The sequence below is a fragment of the Gouania willdenowi genome, chromosome 3 (genome assembly GCF_900634775.1).
Source record: "Gouania willdenowi chromosome 3, fGouWil2.1, whole genome shotgun sequence".
In the NCBI taxonomy this organism is placed as follows: Eukaryota; Metazoa; Chordata; class Actinopteri; order Blenniiformes; family Gobiesocidae; genus Gouania; species Gouania willdenowi.
Window position 1 is genome coordinate 621,666 of NC_041046.1, and position 25,274 is coordinate 646,939.

The window sequence follows — 25,274 nt, forward strand, 5'->3', positions numbered from 1 at the left end:
AGTATATAACAAGGTGTATTTCAGTACCATTTGTTATGCTTTGCGATCTATAATGTAAATGTTGAGCCTTAATTCCCACTGAGCAAGTCAATGTTGAAACAACATTGAGAAGACGTTTTTTTCGGATGTCGTCTGGTCAGGTTTATTCAATGAACGCACACACAATAAGAATGTCAAAATTACATATACAATAAACAATACAATGCTCCCAAAATGAATTGTGTTGTATGCTCTTACAGTGGAAAACAGTTTTTAAAATGTATTTTAATGATGCATTTTGTTGTAGTATTGCAGACAATTCATTTGGTAAATGTTTCAAATTATTGACAATGTACTTTTGAAAAATGATGTGGATAAAAACAATTCACATTTAGCTTTATTCTACGATGTCAATAAACCTAAATTGTTCCATTGTGAATTGAGCATATGCTGTGATCTCACGCATTTATTTGCCGCTACGGTGGCGCAACGTGTAAACACGTGTAAATTGCGGATATCATTTTGGATCTGAAAAACATGAGAAAATCTGGAAAATACATTTGAAAATTGTGGATCTATTGGTGAATAATTTTGAGACAAATCTCTCCCCATGAAGATCAGTGCAGAAGGAGATGGCCACCTCGGTACCACATGAGGCAACACAGAAAATATATTTTATTCACCACTCGAGGCACTTGTTGCAAGAACCTTCTGTTCTGAGTGAAACTTGCAATGAGTGTCTTAAGAAATAACATTAAACAAAATGTGTCTACGAATAAGCAGAGTGTTACTCTGTGAATTTTGGAGGCTTCAGCAACTTTACTCAGCAGTATAGCCACAGGTGGCTCCAGAGCCCTGGATTGCTGACCTCTGGCATAATTCAAGGCAGTGAAAAAGAAATATTTTTTTCCAATCATTGCTTTATCAGTTCACGTTGATTCAGCTTTGGTGGCGAAGGTGGGATTGAAGCTTTTTTCGCTCAGCGTTCAATATCTTTTTGCCAAATAAAGCCAGCAATGTTAAGCACAACAAACTGTTGTCCAAACTCATCATCACAATACTATACTATAGAAGAGGTTCCACACTCCTCATCAGAACACAGCATGCAGGGCGACCGTGGCTCAGGTGGTAGTGGGTTGTCTTCTGATCGAGAGGTTGGGGGTTCGATCCCAGTACCTGACTATGTGTCGAAGTGTCCTTGGGCAAGACACTGAACCCAAAGTTGCTCCCAGTGGTTGACTAGTGCCTTGCATGGCAGTCCTGTCCCACTGGTGTATGAATGTGAGAGTGATTGGGTGAATGAGCTGATATGTAAAGCGCTTTGAGACTGCTTCAGTGTGGTGATAAAGCGCTATATAAAATCAAGTCCATTTTACCATTTACCATGCAATCCACATTTGAAACCATTCACTTTAAGACATACATAAGTAAGGATTTTATTCAAAACAAACAAAGAAAAGTATTTTCTTTCTATAATTTAGCCACAGATTCTAAAATGGATTGATTTAGAAAAAGTGATCCAGACATTATTGATGGTGGAGTATGTGTGTTGTGTGCAGTGGTGTACAAACAATTCAGCCTGGCATGTACCACAGTAGTTTTTCATATAAAACTCCTGATATAATAATAACAATAACAAAACAACAACAATTTCTGCAATAAGTGAAATATCCTCATTTAGTACATCATCAACACTCCAAGTTGATGCCTTTTTAAATGAACTTTTTCCTCATTTAAAAGCCTAGAGTAAAAAATTCACTGTTTGGTTGATTGGTCTTCTTCAAATTTAGGTGAACATGTCGTGTGATGTCTGTACTATTGCAGTGTGTTAAACATGTTCAATGTGAAATTAAAAGACTTTTGACCAAATCATCCATCAGTGACATTCATACTCCTCTTTTTTTTTTTTTTTTTACTATTTCTTTCCTTGTTTCCTGTGCATCACCAACTGTTGGGATTCTAAAAGTTGACACACACCCAACATGTCGACACATGCCTATGTGTTTTTGTCCATTGTTGGATTTCACCCACAAACCTGAGCTACAAAAGCCAACATCACTTTGGAATGTAATGTAAAACTCATATGTTTTGGTAAAATAAAAAATCGTCTTTCTATTAAAATCAAGTTCATATGTTTTTTAGTGGTTTCATTAATTTTTTTTTAACACACTATTAGTGGTGGGTTGCCTCTAACACTTAATGGTACTAGGACTGTTCTTTCTTGATTCCATGAGAAGTTTGAACTAGCTTAAGTACAATTTTAGTAAAGCTTCTATACTTCCTTACATTTTGAAGACCACATAATGGGAATTTAATTACCTTGGGATGTTGTCACACTGATCCCAAAGCAGGTATATCCCAGTGGTTGGTGGGAATGTGGATTTATTTCTCTCACTCTGTTACACAACTGAAATCCAGAGTGGAGATTATAAAAACATATGGTTATCAAGATTACATGACCAAAATTGAACATGTTTCCTTCTCTTTGTTTACAGTTACATAAAGCACAGTCATGGTCACCATCATTGTAAAGAGATATGACGGTCACCTTGCTTACAGGTTCTTTCATACCATACTCAAGTTACGTCCCTTCTTGTGGGAAAATAACACTGTATGGTAATTGTCAGATCTCATCAACTTGTCAGAGTTTTTGAGTCTGGTTCCTGTCACACTTTGTTCCCAGAATAGAAGTCTCATGGATTGGATCTCATCTCAGTGTGGTCGTTGCTGAGACCTTACAGTCTATTTCTATCCCTGAGCAGAAAACCAACCTGCTTATAATTCCACTTGCTACGAGATGTGATGTAATACTTTTTGTAAATCAAACAACAGACTAGCATGTCATTGCCTGGTAACTCTACAGCAAAAAGGGTCAAAGATATTATGAGAAAGGTAGAGGCTATAATAGGCTTGAGACAGGTAGTCAAGCACACTGTAAATAAGCACATTGTCTGTCAACACTGCAACAGTGTGCGTGAGTTTGAGGTTATTTATGTTTTACATGGAAAATCATCTAGGACACGTGTGTCAAATTCAAGGTTTGAGAGCCAAATTCAGCCTTTTAGAGCATCCAATTCAGCCTCCATAAGAAAGTAAAAATTTGTAGATATCTCAGTCCCTCCAAATACACAAGTTCATTGAGTCTCCACAGTATTTACCGGGGCTCACATTTTCCAATGCTTCTATTGGAAAGTAATGACAGCAGTATTTGTTTTATTATCGTTATTTGTTCCACAATGCTACAATTTTTCTTAAATTATTCCACAACTTTCCCCCCATAATAAATAAAAAATTGTCACATAATCTAGGAAATTCTAGGGAAGATCCTGCAGGAACCATAGACTGTAAAAAGAATGGATGGGACAAGCTCCTCGATGGAGTGAAGCTTTTATTTTTAGAGCTCCCCCTGCTGACTGGCTGCAGTATAGCTCATAAACCCCGCCTTCTCAATGATAACAGATTCAAAATTCAAATACTCGTCACATAATTTTTTTCCAACCCTAAACTCTGCTGTGATCATTAGTTATTATCACCCTACTTTGTGTTCAAGTGCTCATTTTTCTGTGAAGTTTGTTTTAAATAAGTTCTTTGAGGTTGAAAAACTGGATTTTACGTCACATATGCCGATGATTGACAGCCGCGGATCTTGCGTATCTTTTTTTGTGAATAGTACTTATGTTGTGAAGGAAAGCCGAGACACCATTTAACTAGATGTTTGAGTTGAGATATCGTGGTTTTGTACTAACATCTGATCTGAACAAACCATTGGTAGAATTTCCAGTGGGAAAGATACTTATGTTCTTGGCGTAGCTGGGCTTGAGTAAGTCATCAGGGCAGTACGCTAGATGGGTGGGGCGTGTTACCAGGGCTCCTCTCGCCGGACTCTACCGTGCAGGTTCTGGCTCCAAATTCCGTCAAATTTGCAAGATGGAAGAACCCCTAAGCACCATATTTTGGCTTCAAGAATGCTGAGTGGGAACAGTTACAGTACACACCGCGACCGTGGCTCAGGTGGTAGAGGGTCGTCTTCTGATCGAGAGGTTGGGGGTTCGATCCCAGTACCTGACTATGTGTCGAAGTGTCCTTGGGCAAGACACTGAACCCTAAGTTGCTCCCAGTGGTCGACTAGTGCCTTGCATGGCAGTCCTGTCCCACTGGTGTGTGAATGTGAGAGTGATTGGGTGAATGAGCTGATATGTAAAGCGCTTTGAGACTGCTTCAGTGTGGGGATAAAGCGCTATATAAAATCAAGTCCATTTACCAAGTCCAAGTCCAAGTCCATTTACACCCACTGGCAGGTACTGATATCTATCACTTATCTCTTGAGTTTTGACAGTGGCTTGTGTACTTTTTTTTCCTAGAGTTTAAACTGCTCTATTTGGCCCCTGAACTAAAATTAGTTTATTTATTTATTGGTTTATCTAACAGGGACATTATAGAGTTTTAAGATACTCTCATATTCATTCGCTGACACTGCATACAGAGAGATATAATCAGAGGTTTTGCTTTGCTGAATCAATCCATCAGTTTGTTCCAGATCAACAGAAAATGAATCAACACCAATATCAAGTCAATAGGATATAACAGGCACTCATCTCATGCACAGCTGTGGGCGACAGTCGGCTCATTCTTCTGCCTCAAACGTAATTCTCTCAGCATTGATTTTATTTTGTTTCCTCGTGTTTCTCCTCCTTTGGTTGGAATATGTGTCTTTTTTTGTTACTAAGACATTTGTGGTCAAAGCACAGTTTTCAAAAGTTTAAATCTTACAGTATTCTTTTAATTAGAAGATGTTTTACATTTACAAATCAAACAATCAGTTATTATAGTTATTTAAAGATAACATTTAGTGCTGATATAAAGCAATACAAAGTTTATTGATTTATTCAATATTATTTTAGGGGTCTATAGTGTCTGTTTATTTGATTTATTAGGTATATGTATACAAGTTGTTTAATGTGTATTAAGTTTAATATTTTAAATAGAATTATTTTTATTTGTTAATGATTTAGATTTTGTGCCATTTTGGTCAAACTCTCTTTTTCAGCGGTAATCTGAGTGTCTAAGTTTTTTATATCTGATTTGTCTCATCCCTTACGTACTTGCTTGTGTTATTGTTAGATTTACATTAAGTTGAAATGAGATGTTCTAAAAGTGTTTGTTCTGTAGGTTTTGAGAAGGTTGACCTGAATATATTTTATTATGGGTAAATAGGAGCTATTGGACATTTAATTATAGTGCGTTAAAAAAGAAACCATGAATCCATATTTTCAAAAGTGTACAGTATAGAAAATGTACCAGATTTAGCCAGAAGGCTATTTTTCATCTGTGGTCCCTGGACAACACCCTGATTTAGAGCCGCACCACTAACACACACAGGAGTTTTGCAAAAGAGCACCAATCTCCACCAATCACAAAATATCCTCTTTGCCAGATATTAGCAGTTATATGGTTGTGGGGTCTTAACTTAGAAGCTAATTCAAAGTAATACATGATCAATAAAATATAATTGGATATAAACTTTACTGCTGGTGGCTGTGTGACAAAGAGAACATTTATGTAAAGCAATGATTTGTAAATACATCATATGTGCAAAAGATGAAGTCTGCCACAATAGTGCCTACACTAAGCAAACAGTCTGTTTCTGGCTCTGTACAGTAAACTATTGTCACCAAACAGCGAGATTAGAAGACAGATGTCTATTTGGCACTAAATACCAAAATAAAAGTGGAGTTTGGACTAGTTACTTACATATAGTCACAATTTCTTTTACCTGCTTGAGAAACAAAATACAGGCTAAAACGGGTAAAAGGGTGTCAAGAGCAAATTTCCCCAAATAACCTCAATCTCTTTTCATTCAAAAAGAAACATGAATGCTCAACTCAGCTTTTTGTATTTATTTCTCTATATTTAGATTTTATTACATAGATATAATCTATCTATCTATCTATCTATCTATCTATCTATCTATCTATCTATCTATCTATCTATCTATCTATCTATCTATCTATCTATCTATCTATCTATCTATCTATCTATCTATCTACCTCCTTTGAGTTTTTAAAACTCCCAGGTAAATTTAGAGATTTCCGAGCTACATGTGAACGCAGCAGTGGCTGTCGGGATGAGAATCTGATTGATGTGCTGGTGGAAGTGATGCTCTCCGCTGATTGGCTGTCGCTCGCTGACTCGTGCTCCATCCTGTCTATGGCAGAGTCGGCCTGAGTGCTCAGTCAGCGCTGCTCCACACACTCTCACACACACTCACTCACACACACTCACACACACACTCATGAGTGCGCGTCGTCTCTGCGCGCACTCGGGGCTGCTGCAACCTGCAGACTTCACCTGACGGGCCGAAGTAGGGACACACACACACACACACGCACACACGCGCACACACACACACACACACACACACACACACACACACACACACACACACACACACACACACACACACACACACACACACACACACACAGTTCCCTCCACCATGCGGGCCACATGCACTGTGCGCCGCCTCTGGTTATCACTACTTGTGCGCTGTGTGAGAAGGTAACGGGATGCTGTGAACCAATACGTGATAACCATGGAATACCTATTTCTTCTGATATGGACTTTGCCCATCCCTCTGGTCGGCTGCACCTCAGTCAAGCTGCTCTCTGCCCTCCTATCCTGGAATCTCATCAAGGCATGTAAAACTGCATTTAAGATGCATCATTTATTGTCTGCATGTATAAAAAAAACGAGATGACATAGTTTCACATCAACTGTTTTGTTGTTGTTAAAAGTGCTCTCAGATTAAACTAATCTCTAACTCTTTTTTCCCACCTTTCATGATCACTTTTGCTTCCACTTACTCAGAACTACCTGTTGCAACCTGTCCATAAATGACTTTTTTTTCCCCTTTGGTTGCTTTTGCAGACTCTGCACATTTACTGCTCACATGCCTCCCACAGTAATTCGGCCAGCTTTTCTTCCAGCAGCAGCAGCAGCAGCAGCAGCCATGGATTAAATCACGGTGAGTGTGTCTCTTCTGACATCCAGTGATGTGAGTTCCAGCTGGCTTTGGTCCATGTTTATATAGAGAATGGGAATAAAATGAGCTGAGATCTGCTCAGTGGTTGCCAAAGAGAAAACCTCTGCTTGTCACAGGTAGTTGTAACACAAGTAGGTCATCAAATGTGAATGTGACCTGTTTATGTGTTAAAATATGTTAGGAACTCCCATTGAGATGTTTGTAATAGCTGTAGCTGCTATGCAGGCTACTGAGTGCAGTGCTTATTCAGGGATTCCCTCTTGGCTGCTTTGTCCAGGATAAGCTCTGGAGGTGATTTACATACTTTGTAGGGAAATGGCAGAGGGATCATCCCAGTATTACCCCAACTGATGGGTTCAGGTGTATATTTTCAGAAAGCATGTCTATTTCTTGATAGGGGTGTCCTGATCCGATATCGATATCGGTCCGATATAAGCCTGAAAACGAATATTGGATATCAGATTCAAATTTCCTATTTTAGTTTTTTTCAATTCATTTTATGTGTATTTTATTCAATTGTAGAATACTGTAGATATTATGTTGAAGGTATAATGTAACTAATTGGTTAATGATAAATGGGCCAGTTTTTCTCATCCCTACTGTTGCTGACTATTGTTCTCTGTTTGAGTGACATCACTTGTGCAAGCTTTTTCTAACATTTCACACTACAAAATAAGTAATTATTATTCTTTTATTAAAGGAAAAAAAAAAGAGTAATAAAAGTATGTGTGATTCATGCTGATCAATATCGGTATCGGCCAATACACAAGGCTGCAATATCAGTATCATATTGGAAAGGAAAAAGTTATATGGGGACATCTCTATTTCTTGATCAATATTTAAAATGGTCAACAGAAAAATACATTATCTCATATTATGTTTCTGTATATATTCTGATCAGACATGTCCTGCTTCTTTTCATCAGACTATGTCTTTGTGACACCTGCGGAGGTGGACTTTAATGGTGCATACCTGACCCACGATGTAATGAGACGGCGCCGATACAGCAAGAGGTCACTGACCTCCTCCTTACACTACCGCTTTTCAGCCTACGGGCAGGACATGCACCTGGACCTGTACCCATCAACCGTGGTCGGCCCAGGGTTCACCGTGCAAACTGTCGGTGCAAATGGCATCACCCGGTTAACAAGTGAAGCTCCTGAGATTCACCAGTGCTTGTATCAGGGATTTATTCGCAACCGGACGGCCTCCTCTGCAGCGATATCAACATGTTCTGGATTGGTAAGTATTGGACCGTAAACCATGGTTTTAATCATGCAGAAAAGTCTAAGACACTTCCACAGATTTCGTATACAGTTCCATTTACAGGTTAGAGATTAAGAATTAATTCACAATAAAATTCACACTCCTCCCTAACCTCATGCTGTGTTGTCTTAAAAGCCATCTTTTATCTTTTAACACCACTGTATTGAAGGATCACGGAAGATGTCTTTTAATTAGGGATGTAACGATTAATCGTAAGGCAGTTAAAAATCGATTCATAGGTATCACGGTTTACATCGATGCTGTGAAAATTGAATCGCAGTATTTTTTTTAAACAGCAGAGGGCGCTGTCCAGAAGTGTTGGTAGCGGGCGTAATTTGCTAATACTTTCTTTCTGGCCGCCTTCTACTCTTAAACATGTTCATAAATGATTACTTACCCCTTTGGCACTGAAAGAATATCTGTAATATTACGTGAATATCTGTAAAAGTCACATTTTTCTATTAGCTCTGTCTGCTAGCATAGCATCTCTTCTTCACTGCTATAATATCTGCATCCCAACCGACCACTGGGTTACCAGCGCCCTCTGCTGGTCCAAACAAATATCTGATGCAAATACTGTGCAATGACTGTTTTTTTTTTTTTAAGTCCAATTGCTAAGGCACAAAATACATTTTCAGTTGCACTTTTAAAAAGAACTATTATGCAGTTTTGCATTGTTTACAATAGAACCAGAATTTAAATAATAGGCTTCTTCTTCATTTGTATTATTCCTTTATTTATTTCATCCAAGATTTATTTTTTAGTTAAATTGCATCGTTTTGAATAGTTTATCAAGGGACTCTTTTGAGAATGAAAAATAAAAGTAAAATAGTACAGTATTTTCCCTAATAAAGGAATATTTTTCAGTCATTTATGTACAGTCCCATTTTGTAAAATAAATCGTGAGAGATTCGTATCGTGAACCCAGTATCGTGAATCGAATCGTATCGGGAGTTGAGTGAATCGTTACATCCCTACTTTTAATGGTTAAACACCAGTATTAGATCATTCCCCATGAGTGAATGCATCAGTTTTTCTCTGGCTTTCCTGTGAAAACTGAAAGAATTGGATTTAAGTTCAACAGGTAAACCAAAGTCAATGCACAGTATTTGCACAAAGTCACAATTGTTTTTACACCTATGGCCAATTAAGTGTCACAAAATGTAGATATACATTCAATATTGTTGGAAGCCAAACCAATGGAATCTCACAAAGGAACATGAAAACCATAGTGATGCTAAAAGTTCTACTTTTATTAGGATATAGCAACTTGATAGCCAATGAAAAAAAAAAAAACATGTCTTAGTTTAGCAATACTATATTTTCATGATTAAACTGATTTTGTTTTGTTCATAGAAGTCTGCATCTGAAAAGTTTTAAGTAATATGCTCTAGCTTATTTTTGCTGGTGTAACTGAAAATATAGCTTTTATCAACTTAAAATTTCTTCAAAAAAAATTAAACAATTTTATTGTGTATTGAAATAATATCTTTATTACAGAACACATCAACTCCTTTTTGTGATTTCAGTCAGGATACATCTCTGCTGTAGATAGTAGCCTACATTGCTATCTAATTTTTGTTGCTTCTCCATTTCAGGGTATAACCATTTCCGTGTCACATTCGCATAATTTCTCGTGTCATCGTCTTTCTTTATTTAGATGACTTTACTTGCTTTCAATCTTTCTGATATTGTACCAAACATGTTAAATAGGGTTGATACTTAATGGAGTCAACTACCATATTCATTTTACATTTATATGCTTCAGATTTTGGAATCCGAGAGCGTTACGCTGAAAATCACACAAGATTACTTTGCGAAAGGTTTACAATGTCTGATCGTGACACTTAAAAAACCGCCAACAAACGAATCCTTTCCTTGTCATGTCAGGGCCTGATTATAGTTATGGAGAGAGGGGGAAAAAATGGATTTATCCGTTTCAAAACGTGATTTCTGTTATTCCTTCTTTTTTTTCGCGATCATAGAAAATCGGAGTTGAGAAATCTTCATCTTGTGATATGACAGAATTTATAATTGTGCAAGACTTTCCGATCAAACTATTGCTAGCTGTTTGTTGTAACTACACACATTTCCACTAGCCAGTTCTGGAATCTTGTTGTAGCATTAATATTCATATTTACCTAACAAGACCTATACAGAAGATAAAATGTAAATAAATACACTCGTCCACCTCACCTCATCCTACCTCCTTCACCTACATCCGCTTTGCTCTTTTGTCCTCTGTTTGCCCTGCCTTTACGTCCCTACTTGTTCACAGCAATTAAAGCCAGGGTGAAGTTTGAGGCGCCTGGCTGGCAATGCTAATCTTGGCATTGTCCCTTTGATTAGGCCAGCTCCTGCTCACAATAAAACGCCACTGACCCGTTCTCTTTAAAGCGTTGCGAGGACACAATGTGATTGGGTCCTGATTGTATTTGAATGGGGCCACTAGTAATGCTTTGATCTATTTTTTTTACCCCTTTTGAGGTTTGTTTTTTTCCTTTGCTTCTCTCAAGTCCGACCTTTGGGCTGTCAATTATTTGATTCCATTACTCTGACTTTTTCTTCGCAGATCAGCTTATTTTATTTGTGAAATGTTTTGACAAGTGACACGTAAAGGAGTAGAAGTCACTGAATTAACTGCTTTGCACTTTCTATTTTTTCAGTTTTTACTGCTCAGGAACCAGCTGTTTGTCTGCTCTCGCATTTCAGCTAATCGCCTTTTTTGGAGTATTTTTTTTTAATTAAATGCAAATGAGAGATTGTGTTTGGGTAGGTCCATTGCACAAGAAAGTGGTGGCTAATGCTAATCCAGGTTTAGAAATCATGGTGAGGAAATACGAAGTGGTTGATGTAATGCATTAAGAGGTATCTGTGCCAGGCTGGGAGAATGGTGCTTTGATAGAAAGTGTTTTGCAAGAACAATATGAATTTATTGTGTCTGGATGGAACTCCCAGGGAAACTGGATGGGCTCTTTTTTGAGAAACAAAGAAATGGACTGTGTTTATGTCCATTGGCTTTGGAGAATAAATGAAGTGAAAAGTAGTGAGAGGAAAGAAAAAGTCAATGGGTTTTGGTGCCATTGTATCATTGTATCAAAGGGAAGAAAAGGAATCTAAAGATGGTATTTTGGACCTGGCATTGAAAAGCTCCTGTGTCAGCTACCGAATCTGTTTTAACAGATGGAAGTGGGACTCATTAGTTTAACAGAAGATCAGGGTGAGATGGTATAAAGAGCAGAATGGGATGGAACGATGGCAATGAGGGATTTTGTACTGTAAATAATGAAGCATGGCGTCATTTGTAGGGTCTTAAATACTTTTTGTGTAGAAAGAATTACTCTTTTTGAGCGTGACAAAGTTTTTTCTAATTGTTTGTATCAGATTAGAGATAAAAAAGAATGTAACATTTCGGAAGGGAAGTGGATGCAAGGTGCAGCAGCCTGAGTCTAGTCTTTTTCTTCCATTGTGGGTCCAGCTTTGAGATTGCTCTGTTGATTGACCCCAATCCTCTCTACTCAGGCGTGTGTGTGTGTGTGTGTGTGTGTGTGAGTGTGTGTGTGTGTGTGAGTGTGTGTGTGTGTGTGGGGGGGGGGGGTGTTAATTCACTTCTTTCTTTCTTTCTATAGAGTGCAAGTTCAGAGCTGCCCACCACTCTCGTGAATGCAGAATGCTGAAGTGATTTACAGGTTCCCCCTCCCCCTTGTCTTCCCAGCTTTTTCCCTGGACAGAAGAGGTTTTTTGGGGGGTGACAAGGGCAGAGCTTAGTGTTGCAGTGAGCCCCTTGCTGCTCCCTTGGGAAAAACACTTACACATCTCCCCCTCGCTGTGTCTTTAGAAATGTGACATTTTATTGCAGATACCTGAAATGAAAAAGATAACTGAATCAATCTCCCCATAATTACAATGACTTAAATTGTGTCAAGGAGAAAACTTTTATTCTAAATGGTCTTTATTAAAAAGGTCTTTAAATTATTAGTATAGGTATTGTAAGAAACAAAAAAGACAACTTGTTCAATCTAAATTCTCTAAAGTAGAAATATATAAACTAATCTAACAAAAAACTGGCAAAATAAAGGAAGACATCTCAGTCCAAACCAAAACCCTGAAAGAAATTTTGATAATTATTGTATTTATGATTATGAGGGGTGGATTCACTAAAGGTTTACGGGTATTCAAATATGTGCAAACATCACTCCAAACGATAGGGAAACAGGAGTATGCTGCTGCTGCATGTTGCAATGAACCCTCAATTCATTCAGCGCGTTTCCCCCTAATGAATATACATAGTAGGTAGATCTCCCAGGGGGAGCAAAAATATGGGAGGAGGAAATGGAAATAAATTAGTGCAGGGGGAGCAATGCAATTCATTAAATCTGGAACTGTTTACAATGATTGTTTTAGTAAATAGAACAACTGAAAAGCAAGAGCAAACACACGCAGAGATCATTGCTGCAGTAAATGTGGACAGAAAACACAGCGGAGATGGCAAAAAAGGCTCCAGTGGGTCACGTGGGTCACTGTCTCACACACGCATGTAATCATCCGCGTCTCAATTACTACCCTTTACTTCAGATTTTAGTGAATCCGCCCCTGACTGTACTAACTTCACTAAATTCTTGACATTGCAATTGCATAAATTAATATTAATGCTTCAAACAATAAATACATTTTAAACTGAGCATATTGTTAGCACAGACATTCCAACAATGTGCAATATAAAATAAAATTTTGTACCCACTAATGTTTACATTAAGTAATAATGTAATCTCAGACTTGAGAAACAGACTTCATTGAGAACATGAACTTCAGCACTGAACACAGTTTCTCTCTGTCCGTGCTCTACACTGTGTGCGTCTCCATCTCCAAGCGGATTCTCTGCAACCACGCAGAATCCTAAATCACACTCGAGAGCAAACTTTTTATTGTTTCCCTCCATGGTCCATCTCAACTTCAGTTTAGAGGACACTTTAGTGTTAGAATTTTTTGGATTGCCACATTTTCGGTGCATCACAAGTTCTTCCCTCTAAAGGGGATGGGTACACACACAAAAGACAATCGGGCTGTTTTTGTCTCAGTTTTACCCCTTTCCGACCATGGACGGCAAAGGCAAGATTATTTTATGTTTTACAAGATTATCGTATAGGTTTATCCTGTGGTCTGAGGTGTGTTAAATGTGAATTTTTCCCAATAATCGGCTTTAAAACGGGTCGGGTAAGAAAATCGTAATAATTAAACTTGTTCAATATTTATGACCAAAACCCCTAGTGTGTGGGGAAAGCCGACGACTCCCAACTCATGACCCCGTGATTTGTGACGTGAAACAGAATCTAGCCAATCAAGAAGCAAGCTGACTGACTGTGAAACACATAACTTAGAATTAAGAACTCTGCATTTCAGAGTTTAAAATTTAATTCAGCGATAGCAGGTCAAAATATCTCAAACATGGCTGGTAGGCCTTACAGCTAAGCTGTGACTGATGCTGCTGCCGCACCAGGAAGTGATCAGAGGAAAAGAGAGACCAGGTGTCTTTTCCCCATAATCATCCATCGTCTCCAAACTGCTACACCTGAGGTGGAGAGTCAGGCATGTTAGCAAAGAGCATGAGGAAAGGACAAGCATGTAACCATAACACTGAAAAAACATGGTACAGTATACACAGTATGTTGTCGTTTTCGTGTGGAGTTTGCACGTCCTCCCATTTCTTCTAAAGATTTCCTTTGGGCACTGATCTTCCTCCTGTGTGTTTGTTGGAGTGCCAAGTTGTCCATAGGAGCAAATGGCTTTATACAGTATGTGTGTGTCCCTGTCATAGACTGATATTCTTGTCCAGAGTGCATTGCATTTGTGCCTGATGTGTGGCGGAATGGGCACATGCAGATTTCTGCAGTCCTGTACAGTGGAGGATTGACACCCAATGGCCGACGGTACCTTTGGGCTTAACCGGGTTTGGACAATTTCTTAGAAATAATGCTCAGGTTTGGGTCGGGCTCGGTCACATCAGTGTGTTAAAGTGTACTACTTGTTACCCTATGACATGTGATGACTTTTCCGAATGCCTTCCTAGTAGGAAGCAGGACGGACTTTAACTGTGTTGGGTTCAGACATAAATGTGTAAATCCCTGTCAGACTCACAGTGGGTTCGGTTACTGTTCTGTTAAACTTTGGGCTTTGTTTGTAACTTCTTACATTACACAGGGAATGTCCCCCATCAGTAAGAAGCCGTTACCATAGGAACTAGGCTTTACACATGATCAGGATTTTTGGGCCGATCACTGATCCGATCATATGAATTCATTTGTTTTTTTTTTTAGGTAGCAACCGAATTCCTTCGGGACCTCAACGCAGCCTTGTGACTGTGAGGGAGTGGAAGAGTTGAAAAATTTCCGAACAGGACCTGAACACAACATTTGCTGTCATTGTGTGTGTGTGTGTGGGGGGGGTGGGGGGGTGGGTGCGCTGGCTGTGTGTGGAGTGAGGGAGCGTGTGTGCCCGGAGCAGATCAATTATAAGCTGTGTGACGTTTTTGAGTGATTGGCAAAATAAATGTTGGAGCTATTCTGTCGATTTTTTTTTTTTCATCGATTAATCAAATAATCAGATATATTACACCTTTGTGTTTGTAAACAGCTATATCAATAGTGTGTTACGAAATATGAAAGACCTCTTAAAATGAGGACGCAATTGTCAGTTATTCCTCAAAATTTTGCAGCTTTGTCCGTAATTAGTATTTATTATAAATACCTTATGTGTGGTGAGGGCGTATTTTGAGGTGTGTGTGTGTGTGTGTGTGTGCTAGGGATGCACCGAAAGCAAAATTTGTGGCCGAAGGCGAAGCGGAGTAACATATGAACGCTTGGCCGAATACCAAATATTGAATGCGGTTTTTTACTATTTTTTTAATAGTACAAAAAATAGCCTTGAATAATTTTTTAGACATGTATTTTAAAGAAAGTAAAGTTACTGAATATTCTGACATTTTTTAAATATTCCAGTAGCCTTTGCTTTTAAAAAAAAAAAACACAAAAAGTTTTTCATCTATATTAGCCCTTCAAACAAAACAAAACAAGCATTCCAAAAAAAAAACTACCCACAACAAATTAATTATTGTCCTTTTGGCACAAGTCTGCTTAGCCACAGTAGATAGGTTAATATGGCAAACCTAGGGCACTGTAAAAATGTTTTATTTTTTTCCAAATTTTGTTTTATTTTTTCCCAAATTTTATGTTTTCTACTTTAATTTTTAAATTCTGTTTTTTATATATAAATATTTATCTTTTTTTTTTTTTTTTTAAGAAAATATTCATTTTTAACTCCTGTGAGGAAACAAAATAAATACTAAAAAAAAACATAATTCAACAAAAATGTATGTCAAATATAAAGTAAGATACAATTAAAAGGTCAATATTCGCTGTAGTGACTATTCTGACTGCTCCTATAATGTCACCTGATTTCCTCTCAGGGATCAATGATTCTGAATCTGATCAGTTTTAATGATTACGTTTTGATCAACTTAGTTTAAATTAACCTATTTAAAATTTTCCTGTTGACATCATTCCAGACCGTAATGATTACACAAAACTAGATGGACACAAGGAAGCATCAGTTATTTCACCTCTAGAGGCCAGAATATTTGACAGTATCAGAAGTTATCAGTAACCTACGATGTTTAAGACTCTTCAATCCCTGGTATTGATGGTCTCGTCCACAACAACAAAACAACTTGTCCCATAGATCTTCTGTAGCTCTGATGAAATGTTTTTCGAATGTAGCATTCTAATAACGTTGGTCCAACTGACTTTTATTTTGTAAACCGGAAGTTCCCACTGAAACGGTTGTACTTTAGGTAGCTTGCTGACTGTGCACCTACGAGGCATGGACAAAAGGCTGGAATTAAAAGAACTAAAGGACAACACGGCCTGAGTTATTCTTAGTTAGCCAGGCACAACAGTTCGAACACTGAGCAGGGGAAGACGATTAAAGCTGATCACATTTTCACAGAGCGCCGCTGCGCTACACGAAAAACGGATTGAGCTTTACAAGCACAGCAATGTTAAACGGGCACTAGTGGGGAACATTTCCCCATAAAAAAATGTTCTTTACCCCATGGTGACGGCGTTTCATGCCGCTTCTGTCCATTTCCGTGTTTAACCGTTTTCATTGGTCGATTCCGTGATTCTGTTAACGCGGATGTGCCTGTATATCAAGCCCCAAATAAAATACTTAATAAATCTGTGCGTTGGACACCGCGTCACTGCATGTTGTTTAATTGCGTCATTGCATCACACGCTACTATTCAGCCTTGCTTTTAACTCAATCCATCGAAGGCTGAATGTGGCTTTTTTTGCAATATTTGGCCGATATAATCGGTGCGTCCCTAGTGTGTGCGTGTACGTGTGTGTCTTTCTGTAGCACCACATGTGCGGGAGAGGTGAGGAGGAAAGTTGTGTGAGTGAGCTGCTAGTGCCCTCTTGTAACTTCTGCCTCATTACTATTAACTCATAATATAGGCTAAAATGATTAGCTTGTAGAGGCTCCGAGTCCGCTTGCAGAAGTGGCATTCACGTGAGGATGTTTTCTTTTCATGTGCTGCAGCATCGTGGAAGTACTGTTGTGGTTGGCTAGATCCATCTTACTGTATCTACACTGGACTACGTTGTCCGCCTTGCGAAGCGTAAAATGGTCCCACTCTTTAGACTTTTTCTGTCTTTTTCGCACTCCACCGGTGTCTATGTCCTCTGCCATTGCCAGAGAGAAAATGATGTGCGTCAATGAATTCATTCTGGGTGAAACATGATACCGCCAGAGACTGTATGTCTACAAAGCATCAGTGATACGACAGTAGAGCCATTTAAAGTGTTTTCGAATTATTCAAGTTACTCGAGGAATCGTTTCAGCTCTAGCTGTTGAATTAAACCAGACTCTCCTGTGTTTCCGACCACAGTCTGAAAACGAGACACAGGAAATGTTAACACATTGCACGCACAAGTGCGTCATGGCTCCGCTTTTGAAAATGCGACGCAGACTGAGTACTTGTAACGATGTAGCAGGGTAAACGTGAGCTTCACTCAAGCACTTAAAAAACATTTAATTTAGTCCCGTTGTGGAGGCAGACCACACCGGAACTATGTGAGCCTTTGATATAGCATCTTAGAGATACAACCTGATCCTGATCAGTTGTCTGTTGCTTAGAGCCTAGTGCTAAGGAATTTAAACTCTATAAAGGTCCATGTAGAGATGGGTACCACATTTGGTAATTTTTTAGGCACAGGCCATATTCCTTTGGTACTACCTGGTACCGATTCATGTAAAATTAAACAGTACTATATTTTGGTAACGAAACACATTCTTGTGACTGTTAGGGAGTGGAACAGAAGGCAATTTTCCGTGCAGTACCCGAACACCAACTTTGCACGCACATGACGGCAGTAATTTTTAAAAATGCGCTGCAGCCCGAGCACCCACTCCATGCGGAAACATGACAGGTGTAAATGTGAGCTTCACTCTGGAGCAGCATGCTGTACCCACTACAAGAGTGTTGGAGAACAAGGTGCTAAGACCTTCAGAGCAGATATATTTCCTGGTTCTGTGGCACACACACACACACACACACACACACACACACACACACACACACACACACACACACACACACACGGTCCTGTGTCTAACAACACGTTGAAACAGACAGAAATCTCCGGTATTAAAGAGAAAGTATTAGGTAGCGCTTCGCTCTTTAACCAGGCTCTCCCTTCACCTGCACGGGCAAAACAGGCTCCTTGGCACACACGGTTTTTAGGATAAACAGCTCTGGCACTAGCAATAGCATCAAATGAAAACTTGGTTCCTTTGTCTGAGCTATATACTGTATAAGTTAATTTTAGCCATTCGCACATAGGTTTTCACAAATGCAAGTGAAATGCTCCCAATATAGAGCACTGTGACATAGAGCTGCATTATAGATAGGTAGTTGTAGGTAAGGGTTTTAATGATGAAGAAATTTGTGAAAAAAATTCTTGCTACAACAAACAGTTCAGTGTTAGTTTGTTATATTTTGTTGTTATTATTATTATACAAAAGTACTGAAAATTGGTACCGTTGAGTACTTGATACCGATTCACAGGTACCAAGTATTGGTATTGGTTTACATTTTCTCAGAATTATTTTTTATTAATGTTCTACATTTTAGTCATGCAGAATTTTTTTTTTGATTTTTATTATTAATGTGGCAGTTTTTCCAAAATTTTTCTGTATTATCTCAGAAAGGGTGAGGGCTTGTTTATTTGCCAGGACCTCCTGCTTTGTCTCAATGGTTCTTAGATCTGTCTTTTGGCTTTCTGTCTGCGTTGCAAATCTGTTTTTATTTGGAGTTGGAGGCACATGTGGACATTTGTTTTCAGCCACTGGTTGACTTTGAGTCAAACTTCTTGAGTGTACGGTGGGAGTTCGACATAATGACCCTGAACACCTCTCACTCAGATCACACAGTTTAGGGCTCAAATGTGTGTTGGTATGCCCAACTGTGAGAGAACAAAACATGAGGGAAAGTGTCAATACACCCCCGCCTGTTCCTTTCATCCTTTCAGACAGCTCAGATCAAACTCTTGTCTTATTGCAGTCATTGACACGGTGCCGTATGTTGTGGCACCCATCGGTGATGCTTGTAGGAGGGGAGCTTGACCTTCGACCTCTGTGTGTTTCAACCAGGCATGGAGCTCTGAGTGGTGTGAGAAATATCACTCCTCATCTTCCAGCATTCTTTTATTGACGCTAATTAGAAATAAAATGGAAATATTAAATTAAAACTATAGACATTTGATTTTACGAATGATAAAAACATCACTAGTAGCAATAAGAGGATCTTAGGTTTATTTCTATGTATTATTAAGTATTATACTTTAGTTTTCACTGTACAAACTTCAAAGTGAGAGTAAACTACATCTGGAGAAAATATTAGCTCTGATGCAAACATTTAAAAGCTGGCTGGCTTTGTTTGAATATGTAACATGTGTAGATGTAATCATTTTACACTACTAATGGAGCTTAGACAATACATGATTTCACTGTGTTTGCTTGTGTGCTTTATGTCCCCCTGTGCTTTTGCAAGCCTTAAATGACAGTTGCATTACCAATTCCAGCTGACCCGTACCCATTTGTACCTGTCCACCTTTTATAAAGGCCAACAAATTGGAACGTCTCTGCTACAATATGGTTCTCTGGCTTGTGCCATAATTCAGGGGCTGTTCAGGGCCGTAGAGGAGCTCCTGGCTTGGATCTACAAGTGGAGAGTGGCCCGGAGCTTTTCCCTGGTGGTCTGGATGCTTGACAGTGATGTACTGCCCACTGTTAGATGCCAGGGAAATGGGGGTCAGACTTTCAATGTGTTTGTGCATGTGTGTGTGTGTATCGTCCTTTTTAGTCGGTGCAAGGCTTTTCTCACATAGGACTAATGGCCAGTGTTGAAGTGCTTAAACTAGAGGCTACAACTTGAACAAACAGATGCCATCCATCAAATGTGGCCTATTATTATCACCACTCTCACACATATACTGATTCTGCCGTGAAAAAACATCATTACTGCTGTTAATTTGGTCTTCATGTGTCAACAATGACTAACAACAACAACCAAGATCAATTAGTGATTGATGCACATTTCTTTTTTGTGTGTGTATTTTTTTCATCTAGTTTTCTATAACACCTCATATAGTTCTTTTTGGAATTGATAAAGTGGATTGGGCCATCTTAACTTAAAACTCAAAGCATCATGTAGGCATTAAAGGCACTTCTTGATTTTATTTCAGATCTTTTTTGTGCGAGAGGACTTTTAGAGCTTCCTTTACTCATGGTTTGCATGCAGGTGTCACTTTATACGCTAATTGTTGTGGGTCATTTTGCTTCTGTCAAACACAGTTAAAGTCTTGTCATTATTATTCTTGAGCAACTATGAAATGGTTGTACAATGGTTGATCTCCTCTTGGCTTGGCTATTGTGTATTTCTGAATGCTGGTGTCAGACAGGCTTCCCTCTCATGTCTTCAACTAACTAATAAATCCTTTCTTAACGTGCTCCCTTTATGTGTTATAATTTACACTATTTAAATGCTGAGTTTTAAAGGTCTGACTGAGCTTGAAATAACTGCTATTGTTGCTTTTCTTAATCTAAAGTGATGTTTTATCAGTTACAGAATAATTAATAAAAGATAAATATTGGCTTTGAGATGGCTCTGAGACCTGACTAACCTCAGACCACAGGGTCATCTTATAAAGGCTCAAACAAACGCGGCAGAACGTACGCAAAGCGGGCTGACCTGCATTTCACATGCCTGGTGAAACAGACCAGAAGAGATGGAGATGAGCTTTGAGGAGAGACTGGCAGATGAGCTACGAAAGTACAGACACCTTTTTACTATGTCTCAGAAAGAGTACAAGAACTACAAAAAAGTGCAGGGAATTGTGGGTAATGTAGAATTTAACTGAAAACTACTATGTGGCAGTGCGCTCCAGCTGCGCTTGAAACTCTGATGAGTGTGGAGATTCCACGCCTACGTTTTGCCCAGGTATGTTTGGGCCTTTTTTGCCGGAAAGGGATAAGACAGTGACAAAAGCAGCCCAATTGTCTTTATATGTGTACCCAACTTTTGGTACAAGTAACATGCATTTGATTGTTTTTCTATGAAACATAATTTAAAATATATTTATTAAGTAGCTACATTAGGTATTGGAATGATATGTTCTAACCTTGTTAAATTGTAGGTCTTTGGTATTTTCTATAAACAGAAGTAGCTTGGGTTCTTTATAATCTTGGATTTTTGTCCAGTGGCATTCAGTGTTTTTGGGGCCCCTATCAGGTATGTCTTCAGTATGAGCTTCAGATTCAAAATGTTTAAAACTATTGGTAACCAGTAAGGGGCGGATTCACTAGAGGTTTAGGGGTATTAAAACGTGTGCAAACGTCACTTCACGCGCTAATAAGATGTACAAACCCTAGGGAATCAGAAGTACGCTGCTGCTGCACATCACAATGCACCCTCAATCCATTTAGCGCGTTTCCCCCTAATGAATATGTATAGTAGGCTAATCTCGCAGTGGGAGCAAAAATACGGGAAGAGGAAATGCTAATGAATTTATGCAGGGGGAGCAATGCGATTCATGAAATCTGAAACTGTTTGCTGTGATTGTTTTAGTACCAGAAAATAGTACAACTCAAAAGCAGGTGCAGACACGCAGTTAACAGAAAACACAGCGAAGATGAAAAAAGGCTCCAGTTGTGTGTGTGTGTGTGAGAGAGAAAAAAAAAAGCTGAACGTGCGGCCCCGGCGGCTGTGGTGCAGACGGTAGCTCTGCGTAGAGATGGATATATGGATATGACCATGGATCGATGTACTGTAGCTTTGGACGCACTTCTCCAGTCTGTATCTTTCTCTCCATGTTTTGACCGTCAAAGTCTCATGTCGTGTTGATGTCAGGCCAGAATCAGCAGATCAGATGTGTAATTTATGCAGTGGTGATCACTGATGGCACAATGTTCACATATGACAGTGTGCGTGACTCAGTGCTGCTCAGACCTTCTGGATTATGGTCAGTAGATGAATAATGCGGACTGATCGACAGACTTGCTGCATTAAAGCAGAGCTAAGTAACTTTTTCACCTTAATAAATTCTTCTCGTAGTCCCTGTGAGGGTAATACAAGTGTTTATAGGGTGATTGGACGGTATTTCATCAACCCCTGCTGTCTCTGGCCAGAAAACCGCACTTCCCTGCCTCTGACCCGGTGGCAGTCTCGCAGCTCTGTTCTCGTTCTCGCAACAAGACGTACTGCTTTACGACAACCCAATAAACACTAATTCAAGACTATCACCAGCCTCAACGGTCGGTCGCTGATTGGACAGAATACTTCAGCCCATAGACTTCTGTCTGAAAAAATGCATTTTACAGAATGTGTGTGTGTGTGTGTGTGTGTGTGTGTGTGTGTGTGTGTGTGTGTGTGTGTGTGTGTGTGTGTGTGTGTGTGTGTGTGTGTGTGTGTGTGTGTGTGTGTGTGTGTGTGCGCGCCACTGCCCTCTCACTACTGACAGTCGCGCCATCACGTCCTATATTTGGTCTCTCTTCCTGTCTTTTCCAAAGGAAGTCCACATCCACACAATCCACATCCAATGCCACAACCTGCGCTAATGCTCTACATAAACACAGAGATGACTCCACTCCGTCTCCATCTGTCAGTGCTCAGAGCAGTCATGTCACTGGTAACTTACCAGTAAGGATGAGTAATGTGTGAAGATATGAGAATATATATGCAAATAAAGCAGAGCAGTCAAGTGTGCAGCTAATGCTGATCATGTGAACAGTTTGGGGAGAAATATGGAAGGGAGTGAGGAAATGTTTGTGTTCTGACAAAGCAGCTCTGAAAATGGATGGATGGATGGATGGATGGATGGACGGATATTTGTGTGTGTGGCTGTGTGCTGCAGCGCTGGGTTGTGAGTGTGTGCTCATGGCTGTTGCTGTGACGGCAGGCATGGCAACAGTGACATAACCAAAAGGGACCTTTAGGGGGAGCGCTAAACAAAAGTTACTTAGTTCTGCTTTAACTCATCATTGGTAGCTCAATAGGACGGTTTCTGTTCAAATCTGCCTATTTTTCATGGACTGATCAGAGCAAAGTTACAGGTCCTGACGGAGCACCCACATTAAATTAGGGGGAAAACAAATCATTAGGTTTTAAAGTTGTTGTTTTTTTTTTAAAAAAAACAAAAAACAAATATTTGTTTCTTGAGTTTTCTAGATTATGAAATGTTTGTGTAGCACAGAGAAGTCCATCTGCCTCAAATTTAACTTCCTCAAAAGTCAGTATGCGTGTGCACACTGGGCGGTCTGCGCCAGTTCTGCTCGTGCACTAATTATTGCTGCAATCCTAGTGAATTCCACACAGCAGGTGAGGAAACTGCGTCACTAAAGGATTTAGGGAAGCAACTGAATTACCACCTTTTATTTTAGATCTTAGTGAATCCGCCCCTAAGTGTAGATAGATATATATTTTTGACTATTTAAGTTCTTTTCTCCATCTAAATGCTTTTCTGAAAAGTTTCAAAAGTTCCCCATCTGAGTAAAAGCAATTGTAATTCAACCATGGACCTTTTCAGTCCATTAGCTATTCATCCCCTCGTAGCACTAGCTTTCTTCATCCACTGCTTGAGACAGTTTTGCTTGTACATTCTTTTCCTATTTGGTGCTATAGGTATCAACCCAAATGCATCGTATTTAAGAGAGAGTACAACATTTTTTTTGTTTTTTTCCCCCTATAGTAATAATACCGTACTTTCTGAATAAAAAAAAAACTTTGGGAGATTGAATGGTTTAGGCCAGGGGAACAAAACTGTATTTGCTGCTTAGTCTGTAAAATCTACAACCTGGCTGAAGCCCACTTAATACTCCAATTAAAGGTCCTTCAAAAGTGCACATTTCCATTTGTATGGGCCAGGGTAGGTGTAGCTTCACTGTGTTTACATGGAATAACGAGAAGTACCATGCCCAAGAGCTCTAATAGACAAAAGAAGCACCAGCACCATCAGCTACTTTCTCTTTCAAGACCCCAACTCCGCTGTGGTTCCCAGATACAGTATACATGATGGCAGAATGTTGTTTTAAGACAATTAGTGAGGCCAAACAAAAGCAGCATGACCTGTAGATATTCACACACTGTGATATCAATAATGGTTTGACAAGAGACTTCTAAAAATATCTCCTCGTTCCTAAAAAAGATTTGATTATCACTTAGCTGACCTGTACTTTTATGTGTTGAGTAGCAGCTAATATTAGTTAAAAGGAAAGACATATTTAAAATCTGCCCTCTAATTGCTTCTTGCTTCAGCTGATCCAAAATCAACATGGCTTCTTTACCCCATTTAAAGACCCATAATTCACTTGAACAACCTGTAATTATTCCAATGGGATTCTCTTGAATATGGTCAATGCCCAAGGGCTTTCCTTTGGCTCCTGTTGGATACCCCTCCCCTCCACCCCATTTCACCACACACTGTGCTCACATGATTCTCCTCTGAGCTGGAGTGCAGATGTGCTTTAGAGCTCAGTAATCACCAGCTTGGGGCTTCTCACCGCTCAGCCCCAGCCTTTAACAGCATGTAAGCACTTACTCATTTGCTTTATAATACCATGGTAAGAAACCTTAAAAAGAGGCTGGAGATTATACAGAGACAGATGTAAAGATGTAGTCCCCCAATGACTTCAATGCTTTCAGAAGTTTTAACCAGTTTTATTATCAAAATAAATAAATAAAGTTGACATTAATCCACCACTTTTAAAAATAAATAAAAATGTCAAGCTGACTTTTGGTTCAGAGGTGACTTGGTTCACTGCAGTCTGTGTGAGATTATCAGTAAGAAAAATGTGTGAGTTTGCATGAAAACATGCAAGGAAACTAAAGTAGTGTTTAGCAGAAAGTGTTCATCCCTTTAATCTGGCCAAGTCTAGCAAGTGTTAATGCCAAGAGATAACAGGTCTTTTCTATCAACTCTGCAGCTGGCTTTTATCTGCCCTCTGAGGAGGGCGCCAGCAAAACCCTGTGAAATTACACTGCTGATCTTTTCATCATCAAACATAAAGATCCACCTGAAAGTTAAGGCTGCATTACATCAACATGCTTTCTAATTTAATTAATATAGCACTCCTTTATTAGTTTTATTTTCTACACACAAACTTTGAATAATCTTAGAAAAAAACAACTATCAAAAGATCAACTGTTTTAAAAGGCAGTGCTTCTACCACTGCACGTCAGTGTGTATACGGTGTACATTTGTTTGGCAAAAGATTGTTGTTGTCAAACATTTGGATATGCTACTCTACGTAGCACGACATCCGTACCTTGGTTTTGATGTTTTGGTTTGGTCTATTATAGGTATACAGTAAAGGAAAAAAATGTAAAACATAAAATTGTTTGTTGTTTATCATGATTCCACACTAGTAGTAATAC

At 39.1% G+C, this 25,274-nt stretch overlaps 1 protein-coding gene across 2 annotated transcripts in view; it reads left to right on the top strand.

The window, feature by feature from the left end:
* Positions 1-6,391: 6,391 nt before the first annotated feature.
* Positions 6,392-25,274, top strand: part of adamts18 (ADAM metallopeptidase with thrombospondin type 1 motif, 18) — an 82,307-nt gene continuing 63,424 nt past the window's right edge. For both annotated transcript variants that reach the window (XM_028436573.1, XM_028436580.1), the window contains exons 1-3: positions 6,392-6,673; positions 6,907-7,003; positions 7,947-8,263. In XM_028436573.1, coding sequence (XP_028292374.1) covers positions 6,572-6,673; positions 6,907-7,003; positions 7,947-8,263 — 516 coding nt within the window. In that variant the 5' untranslated portion in view covers positions 6,392-6,571. The remainder of the gene's footprint in view (positions 6,674-6,906; positions 7,004-7,946; positions 8,264-25,274) is intronic.